The sequence below is a fragment of the Musa acuminata genome, chromosome BXJ1-10 (assembly GCF_036884655.1).
Source record: "Musa acuminata AAA Group cultivar baxijiao chromosome BXJ1-10, Cavendish_Baxijiao_AAA, whole genome shotgun sequence".
Classification (NCBI taxonomy): Eukaryota; Viridiplantae; Streptophyta; class Magnoliopsida; order Zingiberales; family Musaceae; genus Musa; species Musa acuminata.
In genome coordinates, this window is record NC_088336.1 from 29791895 (window position 1) to 29806354 (window position 14460).

The 14460-nt window shown below is 42.8% G+C and overlaps 4 protein-coding genes across 7 annotated transcripts; 2 read left to right on the forward strand and 2 right to left on the reverse strand.

Moving 5' to 3' along the window:
• Positions 1–1165: 1165 nt before the first annotated feature.
• Positions 1166–4788, reverse strand: LOC135586635 (serine/arginine-rich splicing factor SR45a-like). 2 transcript variants are annotated; one of them, XM_065087802.1, is made up of 7 exons: positions 4655–4788; positions 3556–3578; positions 3348–3446; positions 3147–3258; positions 2423–2572; positions 2056–2116; positions 1166–1960 (listed from the first exon to the last, which is right to left on the reverse strand). In XM_065087802.1, exons 2-7 carry the CDS (start codon positions 3576–3578, stop codon positions 1377–1379), a joined length of 1029 nt encoding a protein of 342 aa, XP_064943874.1. In that variant the 5' UTR covers positions 4655–4788; the 3' UTR covers positions 1166–1376. The 2 variants fall into 2 exon arrangements, with proteins under 2 accessions (XP_064943874.1, XP_064943875.1); XM_065087803.1 differs by lacking the exon at positions 4655–4788 and adding an exon at positions 4212–4280.
• Positions 4789–5034: 246 nt separating this feature from the next.
• Positions 5035–9188, forward strand: LOC135584892 (uncharacterized). Of its 2 annotated transcripts, none has more exons than XM_065087804.1 (3): positions 5035–5544; positions 6516–6843; positions 8392–9188. In XM_065087804.1, the coding sequence occupies exons 1-3, from the start codon at positions 5415–5417 to the stop codon at positions 8615–8617; spliced, it is 684 nt and encodes a 227-aa protein (XP_064943876.1). In that variant the 5' UTR covers positions 5035–5414; the 3' UTR covers positions 8618–9188. The 2 variants fall into 2 exon arrangements, with proteins under 2 accessions (XP_064943876.1, XP_064943877.1); XM_065087805.1 differs by having other exon boundaries at positions 5049–5544; positions 5690–6843.
• Positions 6937–13006, reverse strand: LOC135596086 (uncharacterized). Of its 2 annotated transcripts, XR_010480765.1 has the most exons (7): positions 12598–13003; positions 12217–12313; positions 11742–11920; positions 11531–11597; positions 11381–11432; positions 9186–10505; positions 6937–6951 (listed from the first exon to the last, which is right to left on the reverse strand). XR_010480765.1 is itself a non-coding variant. In XM_065087806.1 (6 exons), exons 1-5 carry the CDS (start codon positions 12754–12756, stop codon positions 11416–11418), a joined length of 519 nt encoding a protein of 172 aa, XP_064943878.1. In that variant the 5' UTR covers positions 12757–13006; the 3' UTR covers positions 10338–10505; positions 11381–11415. The 2 variants fall into 2 exon arrangements, 1 of the variants encoding a protein (XP_064943878.1); XM_065087806.1 differs by lacking the exon at positions 6937–6951 and having other exon boundaries at positions 10338–10505; positions 12598–13006.
• On the forward strand, positions 9610–10190 carry LOC103968967 (putative lipid-transfer protein DIR1). Its single transcript, XM_009382346.2, has 2 exons — positions 9610–9983; positions 10060–10190. Exons 1-2 carry the CDS (start codon positions 9644–9646, stop codon positions 10074–10076), a joined length of 357 nt encoding a protein of 118 aa, XP_009380621.2. The 5' UTR covers positions 9610–9643; the 3' UTR covers positions 10077–10190.
• Positions 13007–14460: the final 1454 nt, after the last annotated feature.

Sequence of the window (14460 nt, forward strand, 5' to 3'; positions counted from 1 at the left end):
GTCATTAGGGCCTCGTTTGGCGTGCATGAGAACAAGTCGCCTCCATCAAGCTGGGAGTGAGGACACTCCAAGAAACTAAATTATACTGTGTAGGGAGGAGGACAACAGACTCCAACCTTTCGTCAATGCCTGCTGGTAAGAGAGAGAGACAGAGAGAGAGGGTGGGATGGTGTCTTAAAACAGCTCTTGGAGATCCGTGGAGCCGGCGAAGAGGGCTGTTGAGTTGAATGAATCCTTACGTGGATGATGACCCTGGATCGAGGCATAGGAGCTGCGTCCTTGTTGACCAGGTTTGTGGACTCGAAAAGCCTCTGTTCAATCGGGAGAAGAGGGGTTCGAGTCTTCCTCCGCTCGTGATATTGATGTGGAGGACACTACCATTGTATTGGGGGCGTTGGACTCTTGGAAGTGGTATTGAACTGTGTACAGGGCGATTGTGTCTTGTCATCATCCAACTCTCAGACGGAGCAAAGATGAAACTTGAAGGTGAAGAAACCATAAAGAGGATGATCCAGATCTGGATAACTATCGATCAAGTCTCGAATCATTAGATCATCAATAAGACCAGTCTGCTAAAACATATCTTTTTACTAAAAAATAAATCATAAATAATATTATAAAATTATTATGGTGTCAAAAGGGAAAAATGGTTTGAGCGAGAGAGAGAGGACAGCCAAAAAGCGAGAGGGTGAAGACGACAAGAGAGAGAGAAGAGAAAAAGGCTGATTACATGGCACCATCAAACGTCATTTGGCTCCTCCTCGCCATACGTATCCTCGAGGTAACCATACATATTCTGACCCCCTTCTTTCCCTGATGTACCAACCTCACTAAGAAAAGAACCTGATACAACTGAGGAGGAGGACCAACCGGAGGAGCACATCGTTTGAGGTTGCTGACACAGAACCCGGAACAACTGGCGAAGCTCGGCAAGTCACAGAATACCATCGATCGCTACCTAACCAAACTTTCATCTCCTCCTTCCCGTCTGATTTCCAATATACGACATTAACACGGACATCAACAATAATAAATCACGACAACCAGTCACGTTGCATTTTGACACCTTTCCTCATTGTTTTCGATTGTGAAATACGTTGCAATTTCGTAAAAAAATAAATTATTTCTAGGCAAGCACAGAGAATTCTGAGAGTAGACGCATGGATTATTAAGGTGCCATCCAAAGTAAATTAGCGATGACGATATCCATATTATGAGATGTGAAAGGTCTACAAGCACATGCTTCTACACAAATACGATTATTGTCTGATAGAAGAACCCATAAGTTTGTTCAGCAACACATGCAACAGGGTTTCCAGGCAAATACCACCGGAAGAACCAGTGATATCCAAGATTTAAACAACATCACGTCTACGTTATGAGGACATTGCAGACCCTGCTGGAGACCTTGGGCGAGAACTCGAGGAAGAGCTCACGCTACGGCTGTGGGCATAGCTTTCTCGCGAGTACCTCTTTCTTGGCCCAGGTGAATTGCTAGATGATGGGCACCTCTTACTTGGTCGCACCTTAGGACTATAGCTCTGTGATCTTCGATACCTTGGAGAGTAGCTCCGAGAATAGCTTCTTCGTGATCGTCGATCCCTTGGAGAATAACTGTGAGAAAAGCCCCTCCTAGAACTTCTCCTAGGTGAGATGCTGGGTGAGTAGTGTCGTCTGTACCGTGACCTTGGAGAAATGCTACGTGACCATGAATGTTCACACTGCCTGTGATAATAGGGTGAAGCAGAACGCCCCGTAGAGGAAGACCTCAAATCTCTAGAGTACGATCGCCGTCGACGACTGCAGGGAGATACAGATCGAGACCTCCGCCTCCTGTAGTAAGGAGAACATGCTCGCCGCCTGTAGTAGGGAGAATAGGATCGGTCCCTATCAGAGGTGTAACCAGGCGAGCTGTACCGACGCCTACCATAAGGTGAATAGCTTCCAGAATGATGGTGTGCTGGCAAGAATCATAATGAATTAGAATGAGTGAAAAATATGGCCTAGAATAATATGGAGTAGATAAATTATTATGGAGTAAATATTTAGGCTTACCACTAGTTTTTACACCAAGGTATCTACCAGGGGTTGGTGTCCGTCCTCGTCGTCTCCTTGCCTGCTAAAACAAACACATATTACATCACATGTTCATAACACAAGTCACCAAGGAAACAATGGTACTAGTGCAGCAAACTAGCAAAAAGATCATACAAAGCTTTTTGAAGTTTGATGAAGGGCTGCTACACACAGCTAACCTGTTAGTCAAAAGAATTGAAGCGAAGAACATCTCCCAAGTGCTTAGAAGTAATAGCTAAAATATTGATTAATTTAGATAAAAAGAAGGTGCCAAAGCACAATTATTGATCATTTAGCACATAGCACATCTTGCAAAGGAGTAGAAGATCAAATGATAATACTTTACCTTTTCAACAGTGATAACCCGACCTTCCAAAACCGAACGGTTGAGATACTTAATGCAGCTATCTGCTTCCTCAGTGGTAGACAATGTCACAAATCCAAACCCTCGAGACTCCCTTGTCCAAGGGTCAACCACTAGGTGGACATCAACAACCTACAGAACATACCATAAATTCAAATGAGCAAGAAAAGTTAGCAACAATAAGGAATCCCATTCTTTCTCAACCCACACCTAATCTGAAATGAATTGTAACTTTAGCAAACGACTCATGCCAACCAAGAAACATCAAAGGACCACTATCAAAATAAAAATACTTTTATACGGCCAGCATGTTGCACCAAACAATATGAAGGAATACTAAATCGACTTACATATCTACATATTAGAAAATGATAATAACTTAAGAACACAACCGGAGGACACTTTTGGAAGATGAAACAATAGTAAAAAAAAAAAAGAACCAATTCCCAACCCACAACAAGATGTGAAAATACCAAACTAAACAAAGCCAATCAGGAGGCATCGAAGGACCATAACGAAATATAAAGCATACCTTTTATGTACCAAAGCCAACTAATTACACTTGAGAATATCAGGAAAAAAAAAGGCTTTAGATTTGTACAACCAGTAATTGTCACCGCCATATAATAGGTGAATTTACTGCAAACATTTCTTACATTTAACCAATTGTACTAATATCAAACAAGCAGCAATTCATTTGTTATACCTTTCCTTCACTTGCAAAGTGCTTCTCAAGTTCATCCTTTGTTACCCTTGAAGATAAACCAGTGACATACAAATTGTTTCCAGGATTTTCAGCATCACTTGAGTCCATGCTCCTGTAAGAAATATGGTTCATAAGCCTACTAAAAATAAATTCCTCATGAATATTTCCACCTTTGAGAAAGAAAGGGATACGACAAAATACCTTGAGCGACTTCTCGACCTCGACAAAGACCTTGAGACAGTTCGACTGTACCAATATGGTGAACGTGACCGTGACACAGATCGAGAGTAAGACGAACACCTGAGTTTAAGAAAATGTAGTAAGAAAATGAAAAGAATTATACATTATGGATAAGAGTTCTGTGACACCTCTAAAGTTTATCCAAAAAGAAAGGAGAAGAACATCTGACCTTGTTCTTCTTGAGTGTGACATCTGAAAGAAATAAAATTAAATAGTCAGTTCACAACTAGGCAGTACAAAAAGGTGACGAAGCAAAATCCTCATAATGAAACAAGATCAAGTTAATTATCAAGTAGTGATTTCCATAATGTTTACCAATTTTACCGAAACAAGACCATTTCATGTATCATGTCTCCATATAAAGCTCTGGGTTTAGCTACTTGAAATAAAAAAAAGAAAACTAAAACTCTGATGTTGCTTACACGTGTATTCAAACACATCAGTATAACTAATTGGCTAAGACTTCTACCATTTTATTTGCTATTTTACCGATTCACAATCCTCTTACAATCTGCAATTATACTACGTATAATTATACACCAAATATAAGTGTTGGATGACCAAGTCATGCATTTCTATACTACGTATTATTTTAAAAAAATTGTTTTCTTTTTACTTGAAACCTCCCTTTTTTCCAGGCCTAGTTATACATCAAACATAAGCTTTGGATGTCGAAGCCATGGAATTGCTATAACTACATATCATTTCTTTTACGTATATTTTCTCCTTAATTGAACCTTTCAGATCAAATGGTGATCAAGATTTCTAAAATTACAAAGATATGACCCCAACGGAAGCTAGAAAAATAAATAGATGATGTGACACCTATCTGATCTTTTCTCGAAGGGCATCTTGGAAGCATCTACGATCATACTGACTACCAGATATTCTCTGTTACAAGACTGATAGGAGAAACCAAATAAGCTCGGCTTGTTCAATTTCTCATCCTCTATAGGAAGACAAGTAAATAGCACACCAAAGAGTGATCACAACATCCTAAAGGTGCGATACAAGAGTAAGCAATAAAAGATTAGTAATAATGATTACATCAACCCTAAAGTATGCATCGAAAAATCACAAGATCAAGAACAATTAAACGAGTTATCGACTCCCATCCCGGTCGAGGGAAGCAATAAGGCCCTGCCGCATATTGATACGATTAAAAAACATGAAGAGGAACCCTAACACAGGTTCAAACTCGATCTACTCAAGAAAGAGAAGGGGTTTGAACAAAGAAATTTCGAAACAAGAAGAAATCAAATGCCTACCTCGATCGATCCTTGGGGGAGGTTCTCTGTTGCGCCGTCCAACCCGAACCCCCTTCTCCGTTGCGTGTGGTAACGAGGAGTCGCACGCAACGGGCGCCGCGTATAGATGAAGGCAGGTGGCGAAGCTTCTGGAGATGCGGACGCCAAAAGAAAATAAAATCCGGCTGAATGGGTCGATGCGTGGGCCGACAAAAGAGTCGGTATTTGGATCGCCTGTCCAAATTATGATCCGTTAAGGCATGGCAATGGACCGGACAACGGATCGATTCGGATGTGATTGTTACTAAATGGATCGTTTAGCGGGTCGGATCCATATCCATCCCTCTGTTTCATATCAAAGAAACATCTCAGTTCCTTGCATGCCTAATTTTCTTCAAGATTCGCGTTAAATCAATCACACACGAAGTTTGAGGAAAATAAAAGCAAATGGAGTCACACTCGTGCAGCAGAACAATGGTGAGGCGTCAATTACTACCTCGGAGTACGTGAGACTTTACGTAGGTCGGTCGCGTGCTTTTGGGAATGAATGGAGCGTGCTTCTTCGATCCATCGATTCGACTTCACGCTCGTGATGGGAGAAACCATGAAGCTAGGTGGTCCTCTCCTCTGCTCGGTTGCCCCGGAATCCGCTAGAGCACTCCGTGACAAGGGGACGTGAGAGTGTGTGTGGAACAGCACCGAGCTCGGCATTTGCACAAACAGGAGTGGGGCACGAACTCCGTCGACGCATCCACGCGGTCCATCGGTTTGAATCGTGGGGATGACAGGCAAAGATCGATCTGCCGGTGGCCATTGCCCGCAAAACCATGAACAGGAGGGACGAGAGATGGCGCTGCTGCATATGGCTGCGGGTTCTTCTTGGAGTCCCGCACTAATTACAAGAATTAGGGGTAAGCAAACCCTCGTCTTGCAGTTTTGCCCCACTCGTCACTTCACTTTCATCCCCTTCCTCTCCTCCGTCTCTTTCTCTCTACATCTCTATCCACCTAACACCTCTCTCTGTATGCACATATGTTTTCTTCGTGTCGTTTTTAGGCCCTACCAACTGTCAGCAAGAATCCAAAGCCTGCACATATCATCGGTCTCTTCTTTTGCTGTGCAACCCATCTCTGGCTTTCCTCCCCTCGTGTCTGTCGTCGGTGGTTCCTGCAAGCGGAGCGAGTTCACAACCTTCTCTGCTGCTGCTGTTAGAATCTTGTATGCATTCAGCCTTTCTTCCTCCATCTAGGGAGGCAGAAGCAGGAATTCCTTAGTGTGGTCACTGTGAATTGAATCTTTTCCTTTTTATTCTGTTCCCACTTTGATAAGCATCTTCTCGTTCTCAGAATGCAAGGCGCATTGCATGAAACTTAGGGTTCAGGATCGTCCGAGCTTGTCTCATATGATGGCATTTTAGGCGCAGTTTCTGCTGTTAGTTAATTTGGATCAGGCCTGTCATGGAACCTTCTCTTGATTGATCTCTGCTTTTATGTCTCTGTCTTCCAGGAGTTGCCCATTGTATACTATGCTTTTGGATCAGTTTCATTGCTGACTTCAAAGATTAGGTCAAAAAGAGTCGGTTCTGTGGTGGGATGTCTGTTCCCTGATACTTGACTAAGGACCTGTTCTTGTTCTTGTTATCGTTGTGCTTCTTACTCCATCAATGGAGTAGATCCATATGTATACAAGTTCTTGGTTTATCTTTGTTTTAGCCTTTCCAAAGATACTAACTTTTAGGACAGTCCATGCCCTATTACAAATTTCTGCTTCTAAAATCCTTGTCAAATGGGTAAAAAGGATCGAAAATCCTCTGGGGATATAGAAGAAGGGACACACCATTCTCACCTGAATGGGAGTGATGATGACAGCCTTTGCTTCTCAGATGCAGAAGCACATTCTTGTCATTCGCCATATGGCTCTACTGGCAATGGCCGTCGGGTCTCAGCTCAGGAGATCGATGGATTTCAAGAGCCTTGTGGAAAATCCGGCGTCTCAGAGTCTTCACTTGGAGATGATCTGGAGAATGGTGCTTCAGAGGTAAAAGTTAACGTAGATAGAGCTGAGCAAGATTGCAGGATCTGTCATCTCAGCTTGGAGAAGGCAGCTCCAGAGTCAGGAGTACCGATCGTATTAGACTGTTCCTGCAAGGATGATTTAGCTGCTGCCCACAAGCAGTGTGCTGAAACATGGTTTAAGATCAAAGGAAACAAGTAAGATTGCAGTTCTCCTTGGCATATCCTTTCTGCAATTTTTGTTACTTTTAAATCCTTAAGTGCTTTCGGAAACGGTGCCACATTTGTGACACATCCATTATAACGCTGCATTCGATGTACACAGAAATTTTCATCAATATTTGGAACCATATGCTTCTTTATTTGCGAAAGCAAAGAACAAATAAAGAGGTAGAATAAAAGACAACTAAACATGGCATTGAGTAATATATTCCCATTACAAAGTAGGGACATTGCTGAGGTATCAAATTGCCGAGGGGATACTATAGAAGTATGTTTCTAGGATTACCTTTTGGTCCCTCCAGAATGTTCCTGTGTTATCTTTATTTTCCACTGATCCACTCTGTAGTTAAGTTAATAAAAGTGTGATATATCGAATATACCTTTTCACAGATGAGGCATCCGACCTAGAATAGTTGTTCCATCTCTTGTAATGATCATGTAAATTGCAGCATCTAGATTGTTCAGCCACCTTGCTGTTCTGACTTTAATGTTGAATAATTCCATTTTGAATTTTAATGAACTCAAGCTATTGAAATTTTTCTTGCAACAAAAAAAAAGGTATTGAAATTTTGCAGTTCGGATGTTATTTTGGCAAGGCTAGAATATTCATTAATTTTTCATTGTATGTCTTTGTTTGTTGGGCATACTCTGTCAAACTTTTTCTTCAGATTATATCTCAACCTACATTTAGTAGTTGTAGCTACAGAACCAGCATCACCTCATTTTATTCTTTTAAGGATTCTATATCATTTGCATTGGTTGTGTTGAACGTTCTATCGCATGGTCTCAGAAATGCTTCATTAATTTGTGATTCTCATCTTCATCTTACATTTATTTGGGTATTGATGGTACTTACATTTGCTAAAAGCAAATAAGAAGCTGTAGTAAATTTCTTCTCACTTATAGATCTGCCTATCTGACACTAGTGCAGAAATTCTTATACACTGTCATGGTTTCTGCGATGCACAAACCCAAGCCATACAAAGCTATGGTTTCTGTCAAGGTTAAATAGAGGAAAGCATGCATCTGGAACATAAATAGTTTGCATTTAAAACAATATAACATGTTGAACTCAAAAGGACATATGAGGCTTAGTCTATGGTGAATGACAAAATTAAATTTTGGAAGAAATTGAAATCTTAAAAGATTAACCTCGGCTTAATTTTTGGACTAGCGCAAGCATAATATGACAATGTACTTACAAAAGACTAGGAAGAAATGACAAAATTAAGAACCAATCTTTGAGAAAGAAATGGACAAGTTGTAATTGTCATATGTTGAATGACGATATGCAGTTTTCTTTTATTCACTGTTTCTCATGTGTGTCCTGTGTTTGCTTGTTTGCAAACACAATTTTTTGCATGTCTGCAAACATAAAATTGGTGAATGTTTCATCACCTTAAAATATGTTAGGGGACAATCTCATGTGATGTCCTCTCGGCTATTGTGCAGCTTGTTCGCAACTGTTTCAAATCTCTTAATTTTGACTTCTAAGTATTTTTTTGTTTGTGTTTCATGTTCTAGGATCTGTGAGATTTGTGGTTCAACCGCACGCAACGTGGTTGATCTGGTTGAGTCTGAGCCCACAGAGCAGTGGAGTGAGGCTAATTCTTCTACAGCTCCACCTGCTGCCCCACCATCCGAAACTCGGAGTTTTTGGCAGGGGCACCGTTTTCTTAAATTCCTGCTCGCGTGTTTGATGCTTGCCTTTGTCATCTCCTGGCTCTTCCATTTCAATGTTCCAGGGTGAATACGAGAGGTTTGCAAGAGAGAGAGAGAGAGAGAGAGAAACAAAGCATTTACCTCTATTGCTGTCCCGAGCCGATCAGCACTACCAGTAAAACCATAAGAACCACATTGCATTGGATGAATGAAATGATCAAGCAAAAGAAACATGTGATGAAGTCTATAAGGAGTTCCAGATCCATCATCAGTTTGGTGTGAACATAAAGCCAAGCTAAATCATGACCCCGTAGGATGTGTTGTCCTTTGTTGTGTGCATACTACCTAGATTTGTTTTCCCTTCCGTAGCTTATATGACTTCTTGGAAGCTACGATTCTTAGTTGGATATCAAATGTTTTAGATGTATGATGTATCCTGGAATCAATACATGGCGAAGAAAACTACGTATATTATCTCACAGAACTCTATCGAATGAAGCATGCTTTGCAGTTGTATGTATTATTCCGAGCAAGCTTGCCGCCGACAAATCAAGTCTCGTAAAGTTTAATTAATCAGATGAGCTTTTCTTTTAGATCATGTCTGGGGAAGATGTCGGCGATGATTGGATCAACCAATTTGGTTTGAATCTACGTACCTAAGAAACTTCTTAGGTGGCGATGTGCATCCAAGACGGATCCGGACGTTAGCTGGAATTGGAATCAAAAGATCCAAGATCGAATGGGGCTCTCGATGTGATCCATCCCTCTACTGATATGTCAAAGCCCGGCAATCTTTTGCTCTATTTCCTCACGGCGACTCCTCCTTGAGGTCGTTCTTTTGATCTCCCAAAGATAAGGTTCGGAGCGGGGGTGATCACTGCCAACTACCACGGAATTGAATTGAAATGAAGTTGGGGCCCACAGCAACACCAAATCAAGGTAGTGCTGCAATAATAAAACCATTTGTGATCGAGTGCTGCATCCACTCTCAGCACTTAGCGTGGTGGATGGGGTCCTGAGGTGGCGCTCATCTGTTGCTCTCCAGGAGCTTCTCCGGCAGTATAAATGGGCGGCAGCACCGCAAGTTGGGTTCATCATCGGAGCAGAGCACGAGATGGTGGTCGGGATGAAGCATCTGTGCGTGCTGGCGCTGTTCCTCTTGGTCCACGGCGGCGGGAGCAAGGGGGTGGAGGGGGCTGGCGAATGCGGGCGTGTTCCCGTGCAGAGGATGGCCTTGCAGTTGGCGCCGTGCGCGTCGGCGGCACAAGACGCGCAGGTGCAGGTCTCCGCGGCCTGCTGCAGCGCGGTGCAGAGGGTGGGCCAGAACCCCGCCTGCCTCTGCGCCGTCATGCTCTCCGACACCGCCAAGAGCGTCGGAGCGAAGCCGGAAGTGGCCGTCACCATTCCCAAGCGGTGCAACCTTGCGAACCGCCCCGTGGGGTACGAGTGCGGAGGTCGGTCGATTTCTTGCGAGTTACCACAGCATGCTTCTCTCTCTTCTTCCCACCTAACCACGGCTTTTCTTTGCAGGCTACACAATACCGTGACACACACCGCGCGGAGGGTCGGCTATCTGTCAGCACCACTACTCTCTTCTAAAATAATCGTCACAGTGTATGTGTTTATGCTCCGTGCATTAAATAAAAACCATTTCGATGAAAGACCAGACAACTAACAGAAAAAAAACGTATCATCCTATCAATCGTATGAGTGTTCCTTCATAACACTAAAGAGAAGCAAGCCTCTTAGGTGACGGGGTGGAGGTGCAGACCTGATACAGTTTGCAGCACACACATCAGAACTCAAAATGGAGTCAAAACTCAAGTAACACAGCCACGATATAAAGGAGTCTGCTCTTCCTTCACTGGTAATATGAAGGAACAGTTTCCTACCCTACCAATTACAAAGTGGGGAAGAAAATAAAACAAGGCTCCACTTCATAATCCGATACCGTACCGATCAGCTACTCGGACACCCTGTTAAAATCACCATCGAATTTAGAGGTTCAGAGAAAAAAAGCTGGAGACAGTTAACATCATGCGCCGTTTAAAAGTTATAACATAAACAACTTGACTCATAGAAGAGATCAAACATGCGGATTTAATCGTTTTGTCTATCTAAGTCCATAGTCCGATCAAGCGCGGGTGAATTCGACCATCCAATCTCAGGTATGTGATGCCCGGCCCGGTATTTCTGAATATACTGACCTATACAATGTTAGGTATTCCGAGTTCCGACCGTTTCTCATGAGGCAGCATGACTCAGATCACAGGCCAAAACAACAGCTACAGGTGATGGATCAGTTTCTACTTGTAAATATACAGAATCAGATGTTGAATAAAGCATCACACACAAAGCAGTGGTTCTTATGATCAAACAAGGAAAACTTATCAAAGATCCTACCAAGAATAACAGGTAGAAAAAAAAAAAAACACAGGTATGTGATGCCCGGACCGGTGTCTCTGAATATACTGACCTACACAATGTTAGGTATTCCGACTGTTTCTCATGAGGCAGCATGATACAGATCACAGGCCAAAACAACAGCTACAGAATCAGAGGTTGAATAAAGCATCACACACAAAACAGTGGTTCTTATGATCAAACAAGGAAAACTTATCAAAGATCCTACCAAGAATAACAGGTAGAAAAAAAAAAACCTTGTAGCGAAGATTAAACAATTAAGATTTTAAGGTCATGCATCCTACAACCTTGTATCTTGGCAAACTAAACTTAGTCAAGTGCATCCAACATTGTCATTGCTAAACTTATGCAACACAAGCACAAGAATGATACTAGATGGTCTTGCATCAATGAAAGACTAACTCATAAGCCTATTGCTCGAGTGTACCTTTCTCTATACGATGGCGTATCGATCTCGAAACTTCAATAGTAAAGCGAACCTGGAAGAGTAAAATTTGGAGGAAATTAAAAACAAAATTGGACCCATAAATAAAGATGAAAAATGAGAAGATAAAAAGTCTTTCTAATGCGAACATGCCTTGCCACCATTCCCCTCTGTCAGCAGCATGCGGATTACCCAAGTAATTTCCTTCATCAGTGATAAACTGGTAGCAGTTCAAACATGCGGAATGTTAAGAATCATTTAAAATGCTAAATCTTATAATCTGAAGAACACCAAAAATAAGATTCTAATAAATGGCTAGCACAGAATCTTCCTATGTAATCTGTAAAGTAGTGTTGTTGCATACATTTTTCCAAGTTCCAGAGGTGTGAGTGGATGAAGAGCTCGTGTAGAAATCCCTGGCACCGTAATGCACCGATGAGCCGAAACAGGGTGACTCTATTGACTCATTGGGATAGGCTGGTCTCCCTTCTTTGTTCTGTGTGATTTGCCTTCTACTTGGGCTTCCATGAGATTGACTTCCAGCTGAAAATTCACACTTTCAATTATCCCAAACAAAGATTCGCATTCAACCTACATGTTGAGGTTCTTGCATTTCTATGCAAAGAAAAGGTTTCTGACCAAGGACAGTTGACGTTTGATAGCATTTGCCCCTTTTTGAAACAAGGATCAGTGACCCAAGAACAAGGATTGGCATATATCTCATCAGAGAAATCGAATTCTGAAGCAATGGTTTTGATTCTTCTTCGAGAAATACCAAACCATATTGTGTATCCAATAGAAACCAAATGAGGAAAGAAATGGCGAGTCTGATTAAGAACCTGCATTAGCGCAGCGAGCACTTGCGATGCGACCTTCGCCTCTCTGCTTGTTCAGAGTCCAGCACAGATCGGAATGCGACAAATCCTTGGCGATCACCTGGCACCGTGTGTGGAGGATAATTAGGAACCCTAGAGAACAAGCAAGAAATCGAACTCCACAATAGAATACCCAAAGAAAAAGTACAGATTCGATCCGATCCGTTCGAGGGCTTAAGGCGAAAAGACGGAGTCAAAAGAGACCCTTTTTTCTTGGATGACGGGAAGGGAGAAGGGAAAACCTTCGATCCCCCACCTTCAAGAAAGTCGATCAACAACCCATCGGATCGCGCAGCAAATGCAAGATCGGCGATGCGGGAATCAAGAAAGAGTCGACGAACGTACCGCCGATGGGGGAGGGATGACGGTGCTGAAATATCCAGGGCGGAAGGAGGAGGATGATGACGTCGTCGCCGAGGGCTTCGCATTCTTCCGCCCGACAAACTCGTCGACGGACGACGTGGAGGAGGAAGCGGAGGACGAAGAAGTGTTCTTACTTTCCATCGGCCCTAATATGCCTAGGAGGAGGAGGAAGATGTCTGCCCGTCCTCTCGGTTGAGTTCTTCAGATGAGGCAGGGGCCACGCGAAGGGCGAGGAGGGCATACAAAGCGGCGACGCCGACTCTCGTCGGTGGAACCTCAGCAGATCAAATCCTCGAGAATTCCTATCGAGGATACGCATCAAGATCTCACCCTTTTCCTCGATCCTCTCTCTGTTCTCAATTCCAAGAATCTAAAGCATTGCCTTCTCGGCTTCGATACGCATTCATGGGCGTCGAGGGTGGGTGGGGACCCGCGACGACACGCGTGCGAGCGGATAAGGATCGGCCGCAACTCCCGGCTCAGGCTCTGCCGCGGCGCCCGCGCCATGGTCGAGCCACCCGACCACAAATAGACGGCCGCCTAGGTCGGGTTTCTTCCGGGACCACAAATCACTACCACTCAGAACTCTGGTTTCCGTGTCTCGTGTATGGGTAGGCGCAGCGTCAGGTGCTAGTAAGTTGCGCGCTTTGGCACCAACTTCTCCCTTGATGTTGACTTAGTCAAATATAACAGGTGTAGGGCCCACATCTCGCGGTAAACGAATGAGATATTTGGTGGTACAAATTGGGGGCGAATCGAAGGAAGTGAGAGTTCGCCACGAAGTAACGTCGGATGCAGACACTGCGGCGCGGGTGAGTCACGTCAACCACCGACATCGGCCGCGGGGGCCGCCGCGTGTCGCGCATCGGGCGTTACGTGGCACTACGCAGACAGACGAGGCGTCCGTCACCCGCCCGTAACGAGTAGATACGCGTCACGTGGGTCCCCGCCTCCCCCCTCCCCCTCCCGGGCTGCGGACTGTGGATAGAGTCGGAGGTGGAGTCACGGACTCACCCTTCGGAAACCCGCAAACTTTACCTCGCGGTCCCTGCACTGAGCTAACAAGAAGAGGAGATGAAGTTTGAAGCTAAGGGCCTTTTAGTCTTAAAAGCATTATTTGATTTACGAATCACTTAACTTTGCAAGTTTATTTGATGGACAAGAATGTTATCCGCGAAAACTTTTTGTCTTAAAGAATCTCTAAGGATCGTTGAAAATGAAGGAAAAGATATGTATACATTTGAAGAGAGATTGGGTATATAAATAAATGTAAAGAACAGAAAAGTGACGGCCCAATGGATCAACAACAAAGGCTAGCATATCAGATGAATTGAATTACGGTGGAAGTTGAAGTGTGAATGTGGCTTTCAAAATAGTTTGAAGTGTAAATCTTTAATAAATTATTTTATTTTCATAGAATTATTATACATGATGATAATATCATTAATATAGACTAGTAGATATATAATACGCTTTTTTTTGTTGTCGTAGAAATAAAAATGTATTAGATTTAGAGTTGATGAGGCCAACTGATATAAAAAATGAGCCAAGTTTGGTATATCGAATTCTTGGAACATGACAAAGTTCATAAATAATTTTTTATAGTTCAAAAACATTGTTTATATATTAAGGATAGATGAAACCAGGGGGTTAGTTATTGTATAAAGACATCTTCGGTCAAGATCTCATGTAAAAAAGTATTGTTAACATCTAGTTGACGTGTATGCCAACCTTGAATGATAGGGAAACTATGATGAGTTGAATTATCATTGATTTAACAATTATATTAAAGGTTTGAAATCAATACATAGTCATTAGTGAAACTTTTTAAGTAGTAAACATGTC